The 18,415-nt window shown below is 40.1% G+C and overlaps 1 protein-coding gene across 5 annotated transcripts in view; it reads left to right on the top strand.

Moving 5' to 3' along the window:
• Nucleotides 1-63: 63 nt before the first annotated feature.
• The window catches only part of DLG2 (discs large MAGUK scaffold protein 2), a 1,912,587-nt gene continuing 1,894,235 nt past the window's right edge, over nt 64-18,415 (top strand). For all 5 annotated transcript variants that reach the window (XM_060176807.1, XM_060176791.1, XM_060176792.1 and 2 more), the window contains exons 1-2: nt 64-1,565; nt 14,541-14,672. In XM_060176807.1, the coding sequence (XP_060032790.1) occupies nt 1,547-1,565; nt 14,541-14,672 (151 nt within the window). In that variant the 5' untranslated portion in view covers nt 64-1,546. The remainder of the gene's footprint in view (nt 1,566-14,540; nt 14,673-18,415) is intronic.

Raw genomic sequence — 18,415 nt, forward strand, 5'->3', positions numbered from 1 at the left:
TGGAGTTCCCTCCCCTGTTATTGGCCAGCCCTTCTCCTTGCACCGCCCATTCTGAGAAGACGTGGGGCTGTCCGCGCCTGGGGAGGCTGCTGGCCGCCTTGCTGCCCTCAGGGCTGCTCCGGAGGCGGCGCCCTGCCACCCTCCCTTTTCGCAGCCGGAGGGGGGCTCGCCCTTTCGGGCCTGGCCGGTGTGTGGAGATTTCGACTTCTCGGGGACCTTCCTTTTTAGAGCTCCCACCCCCCCTACCGGCCGGCAGAGCAGCCCCGGGGGGGGGGCCTGCTCCTCTAGCTACTGTCTGACTCCCCAGTCTCGAGTGCCCCTCACAGTCCATCCCTCCGCCCCGCCTGGGAAGGGCGCAAAGCGACTGCCTCCACTCGCCCCAGGACCCCCGAGTCAGCCGGACTCGGGGTGGGGGGCACGGTGCTCGGCAGGTCTTGCCGCCCGCGCCCCGACCCTCAGTATCCGCGTCTGAGGACCGAGAGCCGAGAGTTATGTAATTGCGGAGCGGCGACCGCTCCTGCCTGGGGCCGCCCGGCGCGGGGGCGCGGTGCCTGTGGGCTCCTCAGAGGCCGGTGGGCGCAGGCCTGTGAGCGCGGACGGTGGGCAGGACGGGCAGCGTGGAGCCCGTGGACGCGCGCTCGCGGAAGCCCACACCTGCCCCTCCGGCGGCTCCGAGAGCGTCCCCAGGGAGGTCGGCTGCTCCCCACAAGCTGCGCACCCCAGGCTGGGCGGGGGCCGCCGGGTGGCGCGATCTGAATTAATGACCCGCAGGAGACCGGGGCCGCCGACTCGCCCGGCCCCGGGGACCCACCGGGCAGCACAGGCGCTCGCCCCCTGCCCAGCAAGCGCGTCCGGCTTCCTCCTCGCTGGGACCTCGGGGCGCCGGCGCCGCGGGAACTGGCAGGGCCGAGCCTGAGGGGCCGGGAGCGCCCCGGGGGCACGAGACTGTCGCGGCCACCTGCGATCTGTTGGAGCGACGGGGCTACACCCACAACTCGGGGCCCCGGAGACGCAAGGGGAGTTTCAGTTTGTGCCCCAGAAAACCCCCACCCGACTCCCCCACCTGGTCAGAGACCGGAGTGGAACAGGCGTCTGAAAGTGTTGGGAGCGTGTGTTCACGATCTCCAGAGAACGGAGGCTCTGTACCTGCGACCAGTTCAGCTTACGTGTGGGGCGCTGTGCCTATTGGGTCTGTGCCTTAATAGAGTCAGTTCCTCAACTCCCAAACTGCTACCCGAAGCGGAGTTTCACTCACGTTTTCTGTGATTGCAATGACTTTTCCAGCTTCAAACAAACAAACAAAAAACCAAAACAAAACCCCCAGTCTTTTATACAAATTGAAGCACTTGAACAACTGAAAAGTTCTTTTTCTCTAAATTTGCGGGCGATGCCACCAGTTTAATATTTGAAATAGAAGACAGCTTGGATTTCAGAACTGCACGGTGAAGCGATTTGCAACAGTTACCTGCTTCTTGGCCTCAATCCAGCTGGACCAGGCTGAGCCTGGAAGAGATCTCGATTCCTGTGGCGGTGGAAAGACCCAAGAATGCCTGTCAGGAAGAAAGGTGGGCTTTGAGGCTTCCTAAATACTAGCCATTTCTCCATCTGCCTGGTCCTGGTATTTGCAATTCAAGTTCCATTTCATTTGACAGTAAAAATTTGGTTGTGGTCGGGGAAATAACTGCTGTAAAGTCTTTTCGGTGGCGCATCTCCCTGTAATATTATTTTGCTAAATGTGAAATGAAGACGAGTATTTCATTATGGACGTTTGTGATATGAATCAGGTTGTCTGGGTTACTACTTGCAATAAAACTAGGTTCGGTAAAACAGATTTAGAACTTTATCTTTTTTCTTAGCTAATTATTAAAAGGTTCCTGTTAGACCATCTTTAAAAAAGAAATACTGTACTTTGTGGATTCTCCTCTTGGATATATATTTTTTTAATCAAGCTAATCACATAGTTGTAAAACTTGGTAAGGTAGTTCTGTTTGCACTGACCAAAATCATTGATTGTCTTTTGATAAAAAAAGACAATTTTTACTGTAGAGTACGTCTTCACTTTTATGATAAAGCACAATTTAACTGTTGTGCTTTTACAGATGCCTGCATTATCTAGTACCATTTATAGAAATTTCTCAAAGTGAGATAAAAAACACCATTTCCCCATCACCCTGACTGACCAAAATCCAGTGGGTTCCTGAGGTTCGTTAGAGATCAGGCTTTGGAGATTTTGGTTAGTCTGGTTCTGTCCCACGTTAATGTTCTAGGTTTTAGTGAATCCATGTATTTTTTTTTTCCCCATTGTACAGAAGAACAGATAAAGAAGTTTTTTTTTTTTTTTTTGTGAGAGATTTGAATGAAGAATTATAGGAACACTGTTGAACTGTATCCCACTAGGCTAGTGTTGAGTAGGTGATTGTTACAAGTGAAACTAAAGTTAAGGGTGAAGGTTACAGTGCAGTCTCTGCATGATGCTCTTTACCAGTGGGTTTGGAAGGTGAAATGAAGGCAAGTTCCCCCTGGGGTCTCTAGAGATGGACAAGGAAATCTAAGACTTTGAAACATCTAGGACTGCCAGTTGTATACTGTGATGTAAAGCTGGGGTTGTTTCCTGATCCCTCCTGTAAGATCGGTGAGAGACTCTTTATGACATAGATTTTTGAACCACACCCCCGGAGACCTAACACAACCAGTTTATTGCAACAAGAATGGTTGTTTGGAGAATATAGTCAATAAATAACACACCTGATTTATTTTCCTTGTTGTGTGTTTTTATTTTGTTTTGTTTATTTACTTTTTTATTTGGTAATCCAAAGGGACACTATCAAATACCCTTTGGATTATTATATTTTAGAATAATGATTGGATTAAACACGTCTGTTGGCTGTATGCATATGAATGTGTATGTGAGAGAGGGAGGGAAAAAAGATAACGTTACAGAAAAAAAGGTATCTGGGAAGGAGGCTAAGAAAGGGTCCCTGATTAAGGGAGGCAGGCTGTAGCACAGCGGATTAAGTGCGCGTGGCACAAAGCGCTAGGACCAGCAGAAGGATCCCGGTTTGAGTCCCCGACACAAGTGGGGAGTCCCTTCACAGGCGGTGAAGCAGGTCTGCAGGTGTCTTATCTTTCTCTCCTCCTCTCTCTGTCTTCCCCTCCTCTCTCTATTTCTCTCTGTCCTATCCAACAATGACGACATCAATAGCAACAACAATAAAACAAGGGTAACAAAAGGGAAGGAATAAATAAGTAAATATTTTTTAAAAAGGGTGATCAATGATTGAGTTATAATTTATCTAAAGGTGAACGTAAGAATTTCTAAACCCAATAGGGTTTCTTTTCCTTTTTTGATTTAACAATTACTTTAAAATATTAGATTTTAAAGGCATAGCTTTACTTGAGTTTTTTACTTATTAATATATATTTTATATTTTATTTATGCTAAATAGAGAACTTAGAGGAGAGAGAGGAAGAGAGAGACACTTGCAACATCGCATGGGAAGCTTTCCCTCTGCAGGTGAGGTCTGGGGGCTTGAATTATGCATTGTAATGTGTGCACTTAACCAGCTGTGCTATTGCTTGGCCCCCAAATGAAATTTTTAAATGTCCATACATTTAAAAGAAGATCTTTGGTGGTGGCTGGGTGGTGGCACACTTGCTTGAACACATTACCATGAGCAAGGTTAAATTCCTTTTCTTAAAAAAAAAAAATCCTTTTCTTTCTTTCTCTCTTTTTTCTTACCAGAGTACTGCTGCTCAGCTCTGGTTTATGGTGGTGCAGGGGATTGAACTGGGGGACCTTGAAAGGTCAGACATAAGAGAAGCTTTTTTTAAAAAAATATTTATTTATTCCCTTTTGTTGCCCTTGTTGTTTTATTGTTGTAGTTACTATTGATGTCATTGTTGTTGGGAAGGACAGAGAGAAATGGAGAGAGGAGGGAAAGACAGAGAGGGGGAGAGAAAGACACCTTCAAACCTATTTCACTGCTTGTGAAGTGACTCCCCTGCAGGTGGGAAGCCGGGGGTTCGAACCACGATCTTTATGCTAGTCCTTGGGCTTTGTGCTACGTGCGCTTAACCTGCTGTGCTACCGCCGGACTCCCGAGAGAAGTTTTTTCTAATTAACAACATAAAACCATGGTGGAAAGTGGGAATGTGTGTGCCATTTCATGAAGTTCATTTCTAGGTGCTTTTCTTGACTATTGCTAGGAAAACTGAAACTCAAACTTGTATTCTCAGCTCTTTTTCTTTAATATGTTACTTGCTACCTCACCATACTCTCCTCAATTTTTGACATATCTTACTTTTATCAGTATTAGACTCTATTTTATTTCCCCCTCAAAGATGTTTTCTCTTGTAATTGTTTTAATTAAAATCTTTTTTACAGTATAACTTAGTATGTTCTCAACTGACTCGTTAAGACTTCTTTGAGGGGCCGGGTGGTGGCGCACCTGGTTGAGCGTACATGTTAGAGTGCTCCAGGACCAGGGTTCAAGCCCCCGGTCCAGACCTGCAAAGGGAAAGCTTTGCGAGTGGTGAAGCAGGGCTACAGGTGTCTCGCTGTCTCTCTTCCTATCACCCCCTTCCCTCTCAATTTCTGGTTGTCTCTATCAAGTAAATAAAGAAAAAGAAAAGACTTCTTTGAACTATTTTTTTTATTATCTTTATTTATTGATTGGATAGAGACAGTCAGAAATCGAGAGGGAAGGGAGGGATAGAGAGGGAGAGAGACAGAGAGACACCTGCAGCCCTGCTTCACCACTTGTGAAGCTTTCCCCCAGCAGGTGGGGACTGGGGGCTCGAACCCAGGTCCTTGCACATTGTAACATGTGCACTCAACCAGGCGTACCACCATCCGGCCCCTTTTTTGAACTATTTTAATTAGAGAAAATACAGAGTCAGTCCTAGATAAGTTGTATTAGCATTCTTTGATCCTTTTTGAGACTGATGCTCTTTTTCATTTTTGTGTTTTAGAAAATGCCCTGGGAGTCGGGCGGTAGCGCAGCGGGTTGAGCGCTCGTGGCGCAAAGTGCAAGGACCAGCTTGGGGATCCCGGTTCGAGCCCCCGGCTTCCCTCCTGCAGGGGAGTTGCTTCACAGGCGGTGAAGCAGGTCTGCATGTGTCTATCTTTCTCCCCCTCTCTGTCTTCACCCCCCCTCTCCATTTCTCTCTGTCCTGTCCAACAACAATGACATCAATGACAACAACCATCACTACAACAATAAAACAACAAGGGCAACAAAAGGAAATATTTTAAAAAATAAAATAAATAAAAAAGAAAATAAGTAACCTTAAAAAAGAAAATGTTCTATAGCCATTTGAATTTCATTAAAATTTATGTGGAATTATTCTGACATTATTCTTTTAATATATGATACTTCATTTCTTTTGAGTTATCTATTAACTTTTTAGTGGTATGATGAAGTATGCATAGATTTATTTTTACTATATACTGAAAATTAAATACTATCAATTTCATATAATTTGTATATCTTGACATCATTATTTTCAGCTTTTATTAATATAAATTTAACATTGGTGTGGCTCGGGAGGTGGTGTAGTATATAAAGCATGAGATTCTCAAGCATAAGGATCTGAGTTCAATCAATCCCTGGCAGCACATGTACCAAACCAGAGTGCTGTTTGGTTCTTTCTCTCCTATTCTACTCATAAATGAATAAATAAATAAATAAATTGACGTTGGTTTGCAAAAGTATAAGTTTTCAAGGGTAGGACTGAGAAGATAGCATAGTGGCTACCCAGAAAGACTTTCATGCCTAAGGCACCAAAGGTTACAGGTTTAATCCCAGATACCAACTGAAGCCATAAATGAACAGTGCTTGTGTTAAAAAAAAATTCAGGGAGTTGGGCTTTAGCGCAGCAGGTTAAGCACACATGGCGCAAAGCACAAGGACCGGGGAAGGATCCTAGTTTGAGCACCCTGCTCCCCACCTCCAGGGGAGTCACTTCACAAGTGGTGAAGCAGGTCTGCAGGTGTCTATCTTTCTCTCCCCCTCTCTGTCTTCCCCTCCTCTCTCCATTTCTCTCTGTCCTATCCAACAACAACGACATCAATAACAGCAATAATAACTACAACAATAACAAGGGCAGCAAAAGGGAATAAATAAATAAATATAAAAAATATTCAAGGGTATAGTTTCATACCTCTGTATATAGATGTACAGCTCACCACACCCATCACCAAATAGCCTATGGTCACCCTACCCCATAAGTGCCATAATTTTCACAGGATCTAAGAGATAGTTTGTTTTTTCGCCCCCTCTCTCTCTCCTTTCTTTCCTTTTAAATTCTTTTGCTCTAATTATCTATATTTTATATGTGAATGATACTATTCAGTAGTTGTCTGACTCCTGCCTGCCCCTCCAATACTGTTTCACTTTGGCTTATGGTAGTACATAGAACTGAAGCTGGGGCTTTGGAGTCCCAAGCATGAAAGTCTTTTTGCATGGCCACAGTGTTATCTCACCCATCTGACATTGTTCCTTTTTTGAATGCTTATTATTTATTTATTTATTTTTTCCTTTAGTGGGGGATTAATGTTTTGCATTTGACAATGAATACAATAGTTTACACATGCATAACATCATACCATTCAATACTGCATCTGCTGAGCTCAACCAAATCAGTGTGATGTGTGCAGGCAAAAATTAGTAAAGTCATGTACCCCCCCCCCCCAGAATATACCTAAAATAGATCTACTAGCTTTTTCCAAAATGGAGATCCCAAAACCCATCTGCTATATTCTTGCCTTTAGGGTCCTGACTATTAAACAATTTGTTTTGCTTTATATCTTAATGTTTTTTCAGCCACCAAGTTGCAGATGCTACCATGATGTCAACCTGACTTCCCTGGGCAGACCTCATCAATGTACCCTGGATCCCTGCCTCCCCAGAGCCCTGCCCCACTAGGGAAAGATAGGGACAGGTTGGGAGTATGGATTGATCTGCCAATGCCCATGTTCAGCAGAGAAGCAATTATAGAAGCCAGACCTTCCACCCTCTGCACCACATAATGACCCTGGGTCCATACTCCCAGAGGGATAAAGAGTAGGAAAGCTTTCAAGGGAGGGGATGGGATATGGAGTTCTGGTGGTGGAAATTGTGTGGAATTGTACCCCTCTTATCCTATGGTCTTGTCAATATTTTTTATTTTATAAATAAAAAAGAAACTAAAGAATGTCATGTAATTACAATTCCAAAATACATTTCCATATAACTATCTCATGGGCATCCTTGTTTCCTGGGTACACTTAAAATTTTTTTATTAGTGGTTTAATATTGATTTACCTGCTACACTACTGCCTGACTCCCCTTGTCTTCCTTTTTAAGTCACACTACCTACTACTTCTGAGTGTCCTCCCCACACCCATTCTCTGTCTGAGTCCTAGTGGAATTGGAGTTCATGTTCCCCTAACATATCTCCCCTCCGGGAGTATGGACCAAAATTCTTTTTTTTTAAAATTTTTTTTTATTTAAGAAAGGATTAATTAACAAAACCATAGGGTAGGAGGGGTACAACTCCACACAATTCCCACCACCCAATCTCCATATCCCACCCCCTCCCCCGATAGCTTTCCCATTCTCCATCCCTCTGGGAGCATGGACCCAGGGTCATTGAGGGTTGCAGAAGGTAGAAGGTCTGGCTTCTGTAATTGCTTCCCCGCTGAACATGGGCGTTGACTGGTCGGACCAAAATTCTTTATGGGATGTGGAATGTCTGACTTCTCTAATTGCTTCTCTGTTGGACATGGACATAGGCAGGTTGACATACCCCCAGCCTGTTTCTATCTTTCCCTAGTGGGCTGTGTACACTTTTTAAATTGTGTGTTTCCTTTAGTTTGACTGTATAGTTCATAAAAATGATCTTTCTTTTATCTAAAACAATGATTTAGATGTCATTGCTTTTACTTCTTTTCTTTCTGGGAAAGGAACCTTTGAAATCTTGCTTATACCTTCATATAGAGTTTTCCTCTTTCTATCTCTCTTTCTTTTTTTTTTCTATCTGTTCTATACAATTTCTGACTTATTTTTAAAAGGTATTAATGATAGAAGAAGAGATGGAGACCAGAGCACCCCTCTAATATAAGTGACTCCTGGGATTGAATGTTGGACCTCATGCATTGTAAATCCAGTGCATCTCATATGCCTTGCCATTTTCTTGTCTGTACTTTGTGGCTTCTTGTACTATGTCAGTAATTTATATTTGCCTTTATTTAAATATAAATATATAATCAGAGCTGCTCAGCTTTGGCTTATTGTGGTGTGGGAGATTAAATCTGGCACTTTGGAGTCTCAGGCATGAGAGTCTCTTTGCATAACCATTAGGCTATCTGCTCCTCCCATGTTAGTATATTTTTCCATTTTTAGCCTTTCTTTTTTCCTCATCCCTAAGTTAAAATATCATCCTATAGTGGTTTGGGAGGTGGCACAGCAGATAAAGCATTGGACTCTCAAGCGTGAGGTCCTGAGTTCAATCCCAGGCAGCACATGTACCAGATATATGTGTGACATGTTCTCTCCTCCTGTCTGTCTCATGAAAAAATAAATAAATAAAATCTTTAAAAAAACATATATTTTTGGATTTTCTCAAGGGGAAAATATGTACCTGAGTGACTATTTTATTCCTTTTTTTTTAAACATGCTTTAAAATATTTTATTATTTGTTGCATAGAGACAAATCAAGAGGGGAGGGGAGGAGAGAAAGGGAGGGAAAGAGATAGATAGATAGATAGATAGATAGATAGATATGCACAGAGGGACACCTACAGAATAGAAGGGAAAACAGAACTTGGACTGGAGTTGGTGTATTGCACAAAAGTAAAAAGACTCCTGGGTGGGGGTGGGGGTTCAGTTCCTGGAACATGGTGGCAGGGGAGAACCTAGAGGAAGTAGAATTGTTATGTGGAAAACTGAGAAATGTTACACATGTCCAAAGTACCATATTTTACTACTGACTGTAAACCATTAATGTCCCCATCAAAGGAAAACAAACATTGAGTTAATAGAATTTGATTCATTCATGCCTTTGCCAATCAGTCCGTCCCTCATGTTCTTGTCATAAACTACAAAAATGCTCTTCTTCTTTTTTTATTATCCTTATTTATTTATTGAATAGAGCCAGAAATTGAGAGGGAAGGGGGTGATAGAGAGGAAAAGAGACAGAGACACACCTGCAGCCCTGCAGGGGGTGGTGGCTCAAATCTAGGTCCTTGTGCATTTTAACATGTGCGCTAAACCAGGTGTGCCACCACCTGGCCTCCAATGCTCTTCTTTCTTAACTATATACATTGTTGTAGGAGCACAGGTTAGACCTATTTAGTTATTATATGTATGGCTATTATATATAAGTATATGGTTATTATATAGAAATTATCATTTTTATTTATTTTTACATTTTATTTATAAAAAGGAAACACTGACAAAAACCATAGGATAAGAGGGGTACAAGCCACACAATTCCCACCACCAGAACCCATCCCCTCCCCTGATAGCTTTCCTATTCTTTTTTTTTTTAAATATTTATTTTATTTTATTTATTCCCTTTTGTTGCCCTTGCTGTTTTATTGTTGTAGTTATTATTGTTGTTGTCGTTGTTGGATAGGACAGAGAGAAATGGAGAGAGGAGGGGAAGACAGAGAGGAGGAGAGAAAGAGAGACACCTGTAGACCTGCTTTACCACCTGTGAAGCAACGGCCCTGCAGGTGGGGAGCCAGGGCTCGAACCGGGATCCTTATGCTGGTCCTTGTGCTTTGTGCCACCTGCGCTTAACCTGCTGCGCTACAGCCAGACTCCCAGCTTTCCTATTTTTTATCCCTCTGGGAATATGGACCCAGGGTCATCTTGAGGTGCAGAAGGTGGAAGGTCTGGCTTCTGTAATTGCTTCCATGCTGAACATGGGTGTTGACAGGTCGATCCATACTCCCAGCCTGTCTTTTTCTCTCTCCTTAGTGGGGCGGGGTAAACTATAATTTTTAATTAATTAAATAATTAATTACCAGAGCACTGATCAGCTCTGGCTTATGGTGGTGCCTGGAGACTGAACCTGGGAAATTTGGTGCCTCGGGCATTAAAGTTATGCTATCTTCTCAGTCCTAATTTTTTTTCTATTGTATGTTATCATACCATTTTCATAACAGAAGTACCAGTCATCTTTTATCACAGTAGACTGAATCCCCTCCCCTGTTTGCTCTTACCTCCACTCCCAGTCCTTTCAGTCTCAGTTCTGCAGTCAGAATCTAAGGATTTGCTTGATTTTGTTTTGTCTGTTATTTTGCTTTGTTTCTTTATATTACAATCATAAATGAAATCATCAAAACATCATCTTTCTCTTTCCAATTAATTTCTTTTAATATGTATCTTTTTTCTCTTAATACTTACTATGTAGCTGTCAGTGATTACAAAATATTGTTTAGTTTAAAAGTAAGATATATAAAATCTTTCTCTCTTTTTTAACTGAGGGAAGAGAACTTGTTTCCTAACTATAATTCCTGCTCAGGAGTCTCTAGTTGTCAAGGCACGAGGGCTCTGCATTTTTAATGTAGGTTGCATTGTCAGCAAAGGATCATGAGTTTTACCCAGTGTCTTCTGTCCAGTCAGTCATTCTGAAATCCAAGTAGTAAGCTTTCTGCATAGGTTCAGTTTTTAGTAGGTTTCTCAGAGCTATTTCAAGAGTTATGGCCAAGTCACTGGCATTATGAAACGATGCTCCTGACTCCATTTGAATATATTCAAATATACAAAAATATGTGAGCATATGTTTTTAAGATGAGTCAGAGGAAATTACGCATAGCAAAGTAGGCAATCCTATGAAGATGAATTAATGAGTCATTACTTTCTAAGATTATGGGTAAGATTCAGTATCTCCTTTCTATGAAACCGTCTTGCAAGGCACTGAGGTTTTAATTCTGTTACAGTAAGATTCTGAAGCTTCTGTAGGGGACATCTGGAGAACTGTGACCTCTTTTATCACTGAAAGTGTTGCTGGGGGATGGACCCTGAAATGTTGATTTAGTTCTTGTTCACATTTCACAAAACCACTGCAGGATGCAAACTCCATCAGTGCTCAGGAAGGGAGGATGAAGAATAAAGGCAAATGACCCTTTGTCTCTAATGGATGAGAGGGGAGGCTGACAGGAGTAAAGGACAGGAATGGGTCACCAGACTGTACCTGGAAGACTAGAGACCCTTGAGTGTTTATGGGTTTTCCTCTCCTTGGTTCCTCACTTCTCTTTGTGACTGATTCAAATATGTGCAGGGGGAAGGATTTCACTTGTGATTAATTGTTTTGACTTGGGTAGTGTTGAGTAGGCACCCTTAGCTGCTTATGATAGGTCAGTCTCTCAGGTGACTTACTTACATCAGCTGTGTGCTCTCCAAGTTAGCTTGTCTCTGTTTTGGGACAGTTTTCACTCTGACCTACTCTAACAAGTATAGTAAGACTTGGAATGAAGCTAGGTTCTGTTCTACCTGAAATTCCTCCTAAGTAATGAAATATGAAGTTCTTTTAAAAGTCAAATGTGTATGTCTTTAGGATAACAGTTTTTAAAAAATATTTATTTATTTCCTTTCTGTTGCCCTTGTTTTTATTGTTGTTGTAGTTATTGTTGTTGGATAGGACAGAGAGAAATGGAGGAGGGGAAGACAGGGGTGGGGGAGAAAAAGATAGACACCTGCAGACCTGCTTCACCGCCTGTGAAGTGACTCCCCGGAGGTGGGGAGCGGGGGCTAGAACCGGGATCCTTTTGCCAGTCCTTGCGTTTTGCGCCATGTGCGCTTAACCCGCTGCGCTACCTCCTGACTCCCAGGATAACAGTTTTATCTAATTTATTATTCAATCATTTATACATTCAATAAAGACATTAAATGGCTCCTATGTATCAGGCATACTGTTCTAGGTGCATAACTTATAGTGGCAAATGATACTTAGTCTGTGTCTTTATGATAACTTAAAGTTAGGGAATGAGATGTGGAGTCATGCAAATTCAGTGCCTTGCAGTAAAGTTATCACACTGTATTATGCTTACTTCTTTGAATGACATCACCACATCCTCTGTCCTCTTTATCACCACCATTATCATTAACAGCAGTGATATTGTAGGAAAATCCTACAACAGTAGGTAGATGATTTGACTTCTATGAGAAGAGACAAGATCACGTGGTCATTGAGCAGGATCCTCAGTCTATATGTACATATAGTAGTATGCAGGAAATATATACTATCTATCTTTGTCTATCATCTATCAGCTATTATAGAACTAGGAAAATTACCTATGTAATTTAAGACTCTGTTGTTGTCACCTTGGCTGTTGCCATTTTTTTCAGCTTTCTTTTATTTTTTCTTTTTTTAAAAAGACTATTTTTTTAATTTTTAAAAAATATTTATTTTCCCTTTTGTTGCTCTTTTTTTTTAATTGTTGTTGTAATTATTATTGATGTCGTCGTTGTTGGATAGGACAGAGAGAAATGGAGAGAGGAGGGGAAGACAGAGAGGTGGAGAGAAAGACACCTGCAGATCTGCTTCACAGCCTGTGAAGTGACTCCCCTGAAGGTGGGGAGTCGGGGCTCGAATCGGGACCCTTAACTCTGGTCCTTGCGCTTTGCGCTATGTACCCTTAACCCGCTGCACTACTGCCTGACTCCCTTTTTTCAGCTTTCTAAATACAATTTTACAAAATACCAGTTAGTGATGAAAGTAGTTATCTACTGGTTAAGAGTACATGTTTATAAGGTGAATCTTATCATCTCTTATAATGCATTTTAGATCTGAGAAAATCAGTTACTGCTTTTTATATTATTTGTGGTATATAATTGTTTAGTTAATGATAATGTTAATTGATAATTCCTCATGTTAAAACAGTAAAGTTGAGTCTTCCCACTTAAAAATGAAAAGGCTGTGGGGGTCGGGCTGTAGTGCATTGGGTTAAGTGCACGTGGCACAAAGCCCAAGAACTACATAAAGATCCCGGTTCTAACCTCTGGCTCCCCATCTGCAGGGGAGTCACTTCACAGGCAGTGAAGCAGGCCTGCAGGTGTCTTTCTCTCCCCCTCTCTGTCTTCCCTTCCTCTCTCCGTTTCTCTCTGTTCTATCCAACAACAATGACAACAATAATAACAATAACAATAACTACAAGAACAATAAAACAAGGACAACAAAGGAGAAAATAAATAAAAAAATAAAAATAAATGAAAAGGCTATTGTCATCTACTACAAATAAAGGCACTGTCACATTTTTGTGTAGGCAAAATGGTTTGGAGAAAGGGTGGCAGTGATTAAATTTATTTTTGTTTTCTTTTTAGATACAAGCAAAGAGGCAGAGATAGAGTGGAAGAGCACAGCACTGAAGCTTCTTCCAATGTCATGGTGGCTAGGCTTGAATCTGGGTAGAAACTTGGCAAGGCAGCAGCACACTATTCAAGTGAGCTGTTTTCCTAGCCTAATAGTGATGAACTTTAATTGTTGGAGGTGACTTTTGAGTTGAGAGAAGTTAGGTTGTCAGTTGAGTTGTTGATTAGTTTCTTTTTAATATTTATTTTATTTATTTATTCCCTTTTGTTGCCCTTGTTTTATTGTTGTAGTTATTATTGTTGTTGTCGTTGTTGGATAGGACAGAGAGAAATGGAGAGAGGAGGGGAAGACAGAGAGGAGGAGAGAAAGATAGACACCTGCAGACCTGCTTCACCACCTGTGAAGCGACTCCCCTGCAGGTGGGGAGCCTGGGTTCGAACCGGGATCCTTATGTCGGTCCTTGTGCTTTGCGCCACCTGCGCTTAACCCGCTGCGCTACAGCCCGACTCCCGTTGATTAGTTTCTATGAGCTAGGCATTATATTGTGTACTTTAATCTTAACTACTTATAAGGAAACTGAAGTTCAGAGAGGTTGATTTGCTAGACCATACAGAGCTAGTAAGTAGGTTTCAGATCCAAAACTAGCTGAAAATAAACCCTTTCAGATATGGCATACCAATCCTAGCAGGAGAGAATGTTATGTGGAAGGATATTACAAACCAGGAAGTAGCATGTGGAGGAAAAGAACAGAAGTGAGAAAAAGTAGGGGGCGGGGGTCAGTAGGAAATGGAGAAAGTGAGAAATCCAATGTGACTTGGGATCTCTCTCTCTCTCTCTCTGGCTCTGGCTCTGTGTGTGTGTAGGGAGTGGAATAGGTTGTAAACAGATCATTAGAGGGAGCCCACAAAGGTAACTTTAAGCAATTCTACATTATTTTGCAGAGAGTCATTAATTTTAATGTATTTTCTCTAATAAAAATTGCTGTGAATCACAGCAACTATGTGAATACCAGTTGGTCAGTATTGCATATAAAACCTTTTATTTTTCTTTATAGTTGCAGGTTCTTAAAATTATGAATTGAGCATGATTATCAGTAATAGTTCACATGGTAATTTGTGAACTTGTCATTTTATTTTATCATTTGTGTCTTTAGGTTAGGAATACTACTATAGAAAATTTCAATGTAAGTTACATTTTTCTAGAACTAAAACTTAGAATTTTGAAATTTTATTTTTCAGATACTGACCGGGCCTTATCTTTGCTGGAAGAATATTGCGAAAAATTAAGGAAACCAGAAGAACAGCAGTTGAAAAATGCTGTTAAGAAAGTAATGGGCATCTTTAGGAGCTGCTTATTCCAGGCCTTGCTAGGTATGCATTAAAGATTATTAGCTTAGTGGTCAGAATTGAACTTGCTTTTTAGCATTGTGGCCAATGAAACTGATGTCATTCAAGTTTAAAACTATCATAATTTTCCTTTGATAATAAAATGGAAAAATTTGACTTTTTTTTTCTTACTATAAAGCAGAGGGTAAGTCATTAAAATATAAACATTGAAAAAATGTTTTGCAGGGCAGAAAACTACACAGGAGAAAGTCTGAATACTTTGTAGCAAAAATTGAGAATAGATATGCTATAGAAGAAATTGCCTGATACTATAAACGATGGACTATGTGGTACTTACACAATCATAGTTCTATTTTTACTCTCTTTTTAAAACAAAAATTAAAACACCCTCTTGTCATTCTTGCTTCTCTCTCTCTTTTTTTTTTTCACTGTTGGGTCCTATGTGATTCCACTATTCCCAATGGCTCTTTTTTTAAAAAAAATTTTTATTTCCCTTTTCAGTTTCAGACAGACACAGAGGGAGACAGACAGAAAGGGAAAGAGAAATACAGAGAGGAGGGATTACAGAGTGGGGGCGGGGAGAGAAGACATCACAGCATTGCTGTTTCTTTTAAGAAAGTTAATGATTCAGATTGAAATTTAATGATAAAAATCTCAAAATCTAGATTTTTTTTTCTATTGTTCATGAATCTAATTATATGATGCTTAGTAAGCCTGTGTTTGGAGCCAGGAGGTGGCACAACTGGGTGAGTGCACACATTACTGTGTACAAGGACCTGGGTTCAAGTTCACTCATCTCCAACTACGGGGGGTGGGGGGGAAGAAGCTACATGCTTGGTGAAGCAAGGCAGCAGGTGTCTCTAGTTCTCACTCCTCTGTCTTCCCTTGCTCTCTCAATTTTTCTCTGTTCTTTCAAATAAAAGAATTAAAAAAATAACCTTATATTTATTCTCTAATTTATTAAAAATTGTGAAGAAAATCAAGGGTGTAGTTTATTTACATTTGTTATATATATCTTGCATTATTGCAGACAATTTATAAATAGTTTTTTGTGATATTTTAGGACTTAAACTAACAATATATAGTATACCTTGACAAAAACAACCAGCTATTTAAACAATTAAAAAACCAGACACTTATACTTTATAATTTAATGAGCTTAAGCAATACATTTGATTATTTAATTTTTTAAAAATTATCTTTATTTGTTGGATAGAGATAGCCATAAGTTGAGAGGGGAGTGGGTGACAGAAAGAAAGAGGTACTTGTTTCACCACTTGCAAAGCTTTCCCCCTGCAGGTAGGGATCAGGGACTCGAACCTGGGTCCTTGTGAACTGTAACATGTGCTCAGCCAGGTTCGCCAGCACTAGGCCCCCTACATTTGATTACTTAGTTATTACTAGAGTATTGCTCAGCTATGGTGTATGGTGGTTCCAGGGGACTGAATCTTCATGAAATAATTTTTGCATAACAATTATGTTGTCTTCCTGGCTCTTAAACAATACTGTTTATTGAAAGTGATCATTACATTTTTAGGTCTGGTTGTTATTTGTGTTTTTATGCTAAATGTTTATTCTTACTGAAAATTTTATGACTCAAATATAATTAAAACATTAAATTTTTAAAAATAGAAAATTAGTCATAAAAAGCCTTTATGAGATTATTTTGTTTGTGGATTGATTTCTTTAAAATATTTGTTTTTTTGTGGTTGGTAAATTAGTGACACAAATAGGTATAATCATATTAACTGGTATTAAGTAAAAACAATTCTAAATGGGGTCTTATAGAATTTAAATAAATCCTGTCATTGAAGAACATTATTTTAGAGAAAACATTTAAAGCCACACATTTCTCAATTAAAAATTAATGATTTCATCTAGTTGGTAATTACTAAGGGCCATTAACTTGATAGAACTGTATCATATAGAACTGTATCTATAGAGATTTATATGATGTGTCTAGTTAACACTTTAGTTCTCTTCAAAATTTGAATTTTTTTTACCTTTATATATATATATTTTATTTCTTTATTGGGGAATTAATGTTTTAAATTTAACAGTAAATACAGTAGTTTGTACATGCATAACATTCCCCAGTTTCCCATATAACAGTACAACCCCCACTAGGTCCTCTGTCATCCTTCTTGGACCTGTATTCTCTCCACCCACCCACCCCCACCCCAGAGTCTTTTACTTTGGTGCAATACACCAATTCCAGTTCAGGTTCTACTTGTGTTTTTTTTTTTTTTTTTTCTGATCTTGTTTTTCAACTTCAGCCTGAGAGTGAGATCATCCCATATTCATCCTTTTGTTTCTGACTGATTTCACTTAACATGAATTTTTCAAGGTCCATCCAAGATCAGCTGAAAACGGTGAAGTCACCATTTTTTACAGCTGAGTAGTATTCCATTGTGTATATATACCACAACTTGCTCAGCCACTCATCTGTTGTTGGACACCTGGGTTGCTTCCAGGTCTTGGCTATTACAAATTGTGCTGCTAAGAACATATGTGTACACAGATCTTTTTGGATTGATGTGTTGTTTTCCTTAGGATATATCCCCAGGAGAGGAATTGCAGGATCATAGGGTAGGTCCATTTCTAGCCTTCTGAGAATTCTCCAGACTGTGTTCCACAGAGGTTGGACCAATTGACATTCCCACCAGCAGTGTAGGAGGGTTCCTTTGACCCCACACCCTCTCCAAAAATTTGAATTTTTTTGATGACACGTTTTAGAAAGAGATTGTGGATAGTTTAGATAATTCCACTGTACCTTGGTAATGTAACAATTTTTTTTTTTAATCTTTATTTGTTGGATAGAGACAGTCAGAAATTAAGAGGGTAGGGGTGATAGAGAGGGAGAGAGACAGAGAGACACCTGCAGCACTGCTTCACTTGTGAAGCTTTCCCTCTGCAGGTGGGGACCAGGGGCTCGAACCTGGGTCCGTGTGCACTGTAACATGTGTGCTCAATCAAGTGCGCCACCACCTGGCCCCAATATAACAATTTTCTAAAGTAACATAATTAAATAGGGAACAAAAAGATGAATGAAAGACAAAGAATTACATTTTGCTATTGTTTTGAGTAAGTAATTAATAGCTTGGTAAAAATCCCATTTTTGAATTTCTCTTGTAAAACAAGAGGTAACAATAATAGCTATAAAGCTGTTATGTAAGACATCCTGATAACTAGCTTTGAATGAACATTTGGTTTGTCTGGTTTTAAAACTCATTTTGGGATAAGCTTGAGTGAAAAGATGGAGCAACATTATACAACAAAAAATAATTTTCTATTGAATTCCTTGTGGGCTGCTAAATGCAGATTATGACTATTATTATTATTGTTATTGAATGTCCTGTATCTACTAAAAGGATATATTATATTTATATAATAATAAGTAGGGAAGTACATTGTTTGCATAAGTGATAAATAGTGCATTGTTTATGCTTTATGTTTTAATTTCTGTTTGAACCAACTCCCTAGCCCATGTTCTTTTTTTGTTTGTTTGTTTCATGCAAGAGAAAAAAGTAGATTCATTTATTGTTCTGATATCCCAGGACTTTGAAGTAATACCCTGCATGTATCGCATTATCCAAAAAAAGTAGAAGGGACTCATAATGTAGAAAACTCAACACAAAATGATAGGGAGCAATATGCTATTATTATTGCTTAAAGTACTATAATATATGTGACTAGGGTATATAATCTCTCTGCTGATGAAAAGCATAACTTTGGAACAGAATACTATCCTCCTTTTGATTTAACAA

This window comes from Erinaceus europaeus, chromosome 17 (genome assembly GCF_950295315.1).
Source record: "Erinaceus europaeus chromosome 17, mEriEur2.1, whole genome shotgun sequence".
In the NCBI taxonomy this organism is placed as follows: Eukaryota; Metazoa; Chordata; class Mammalia; order Eulipotyphla; family Erinaceidae; genus Erinaceus; species Erinaceus europaeus.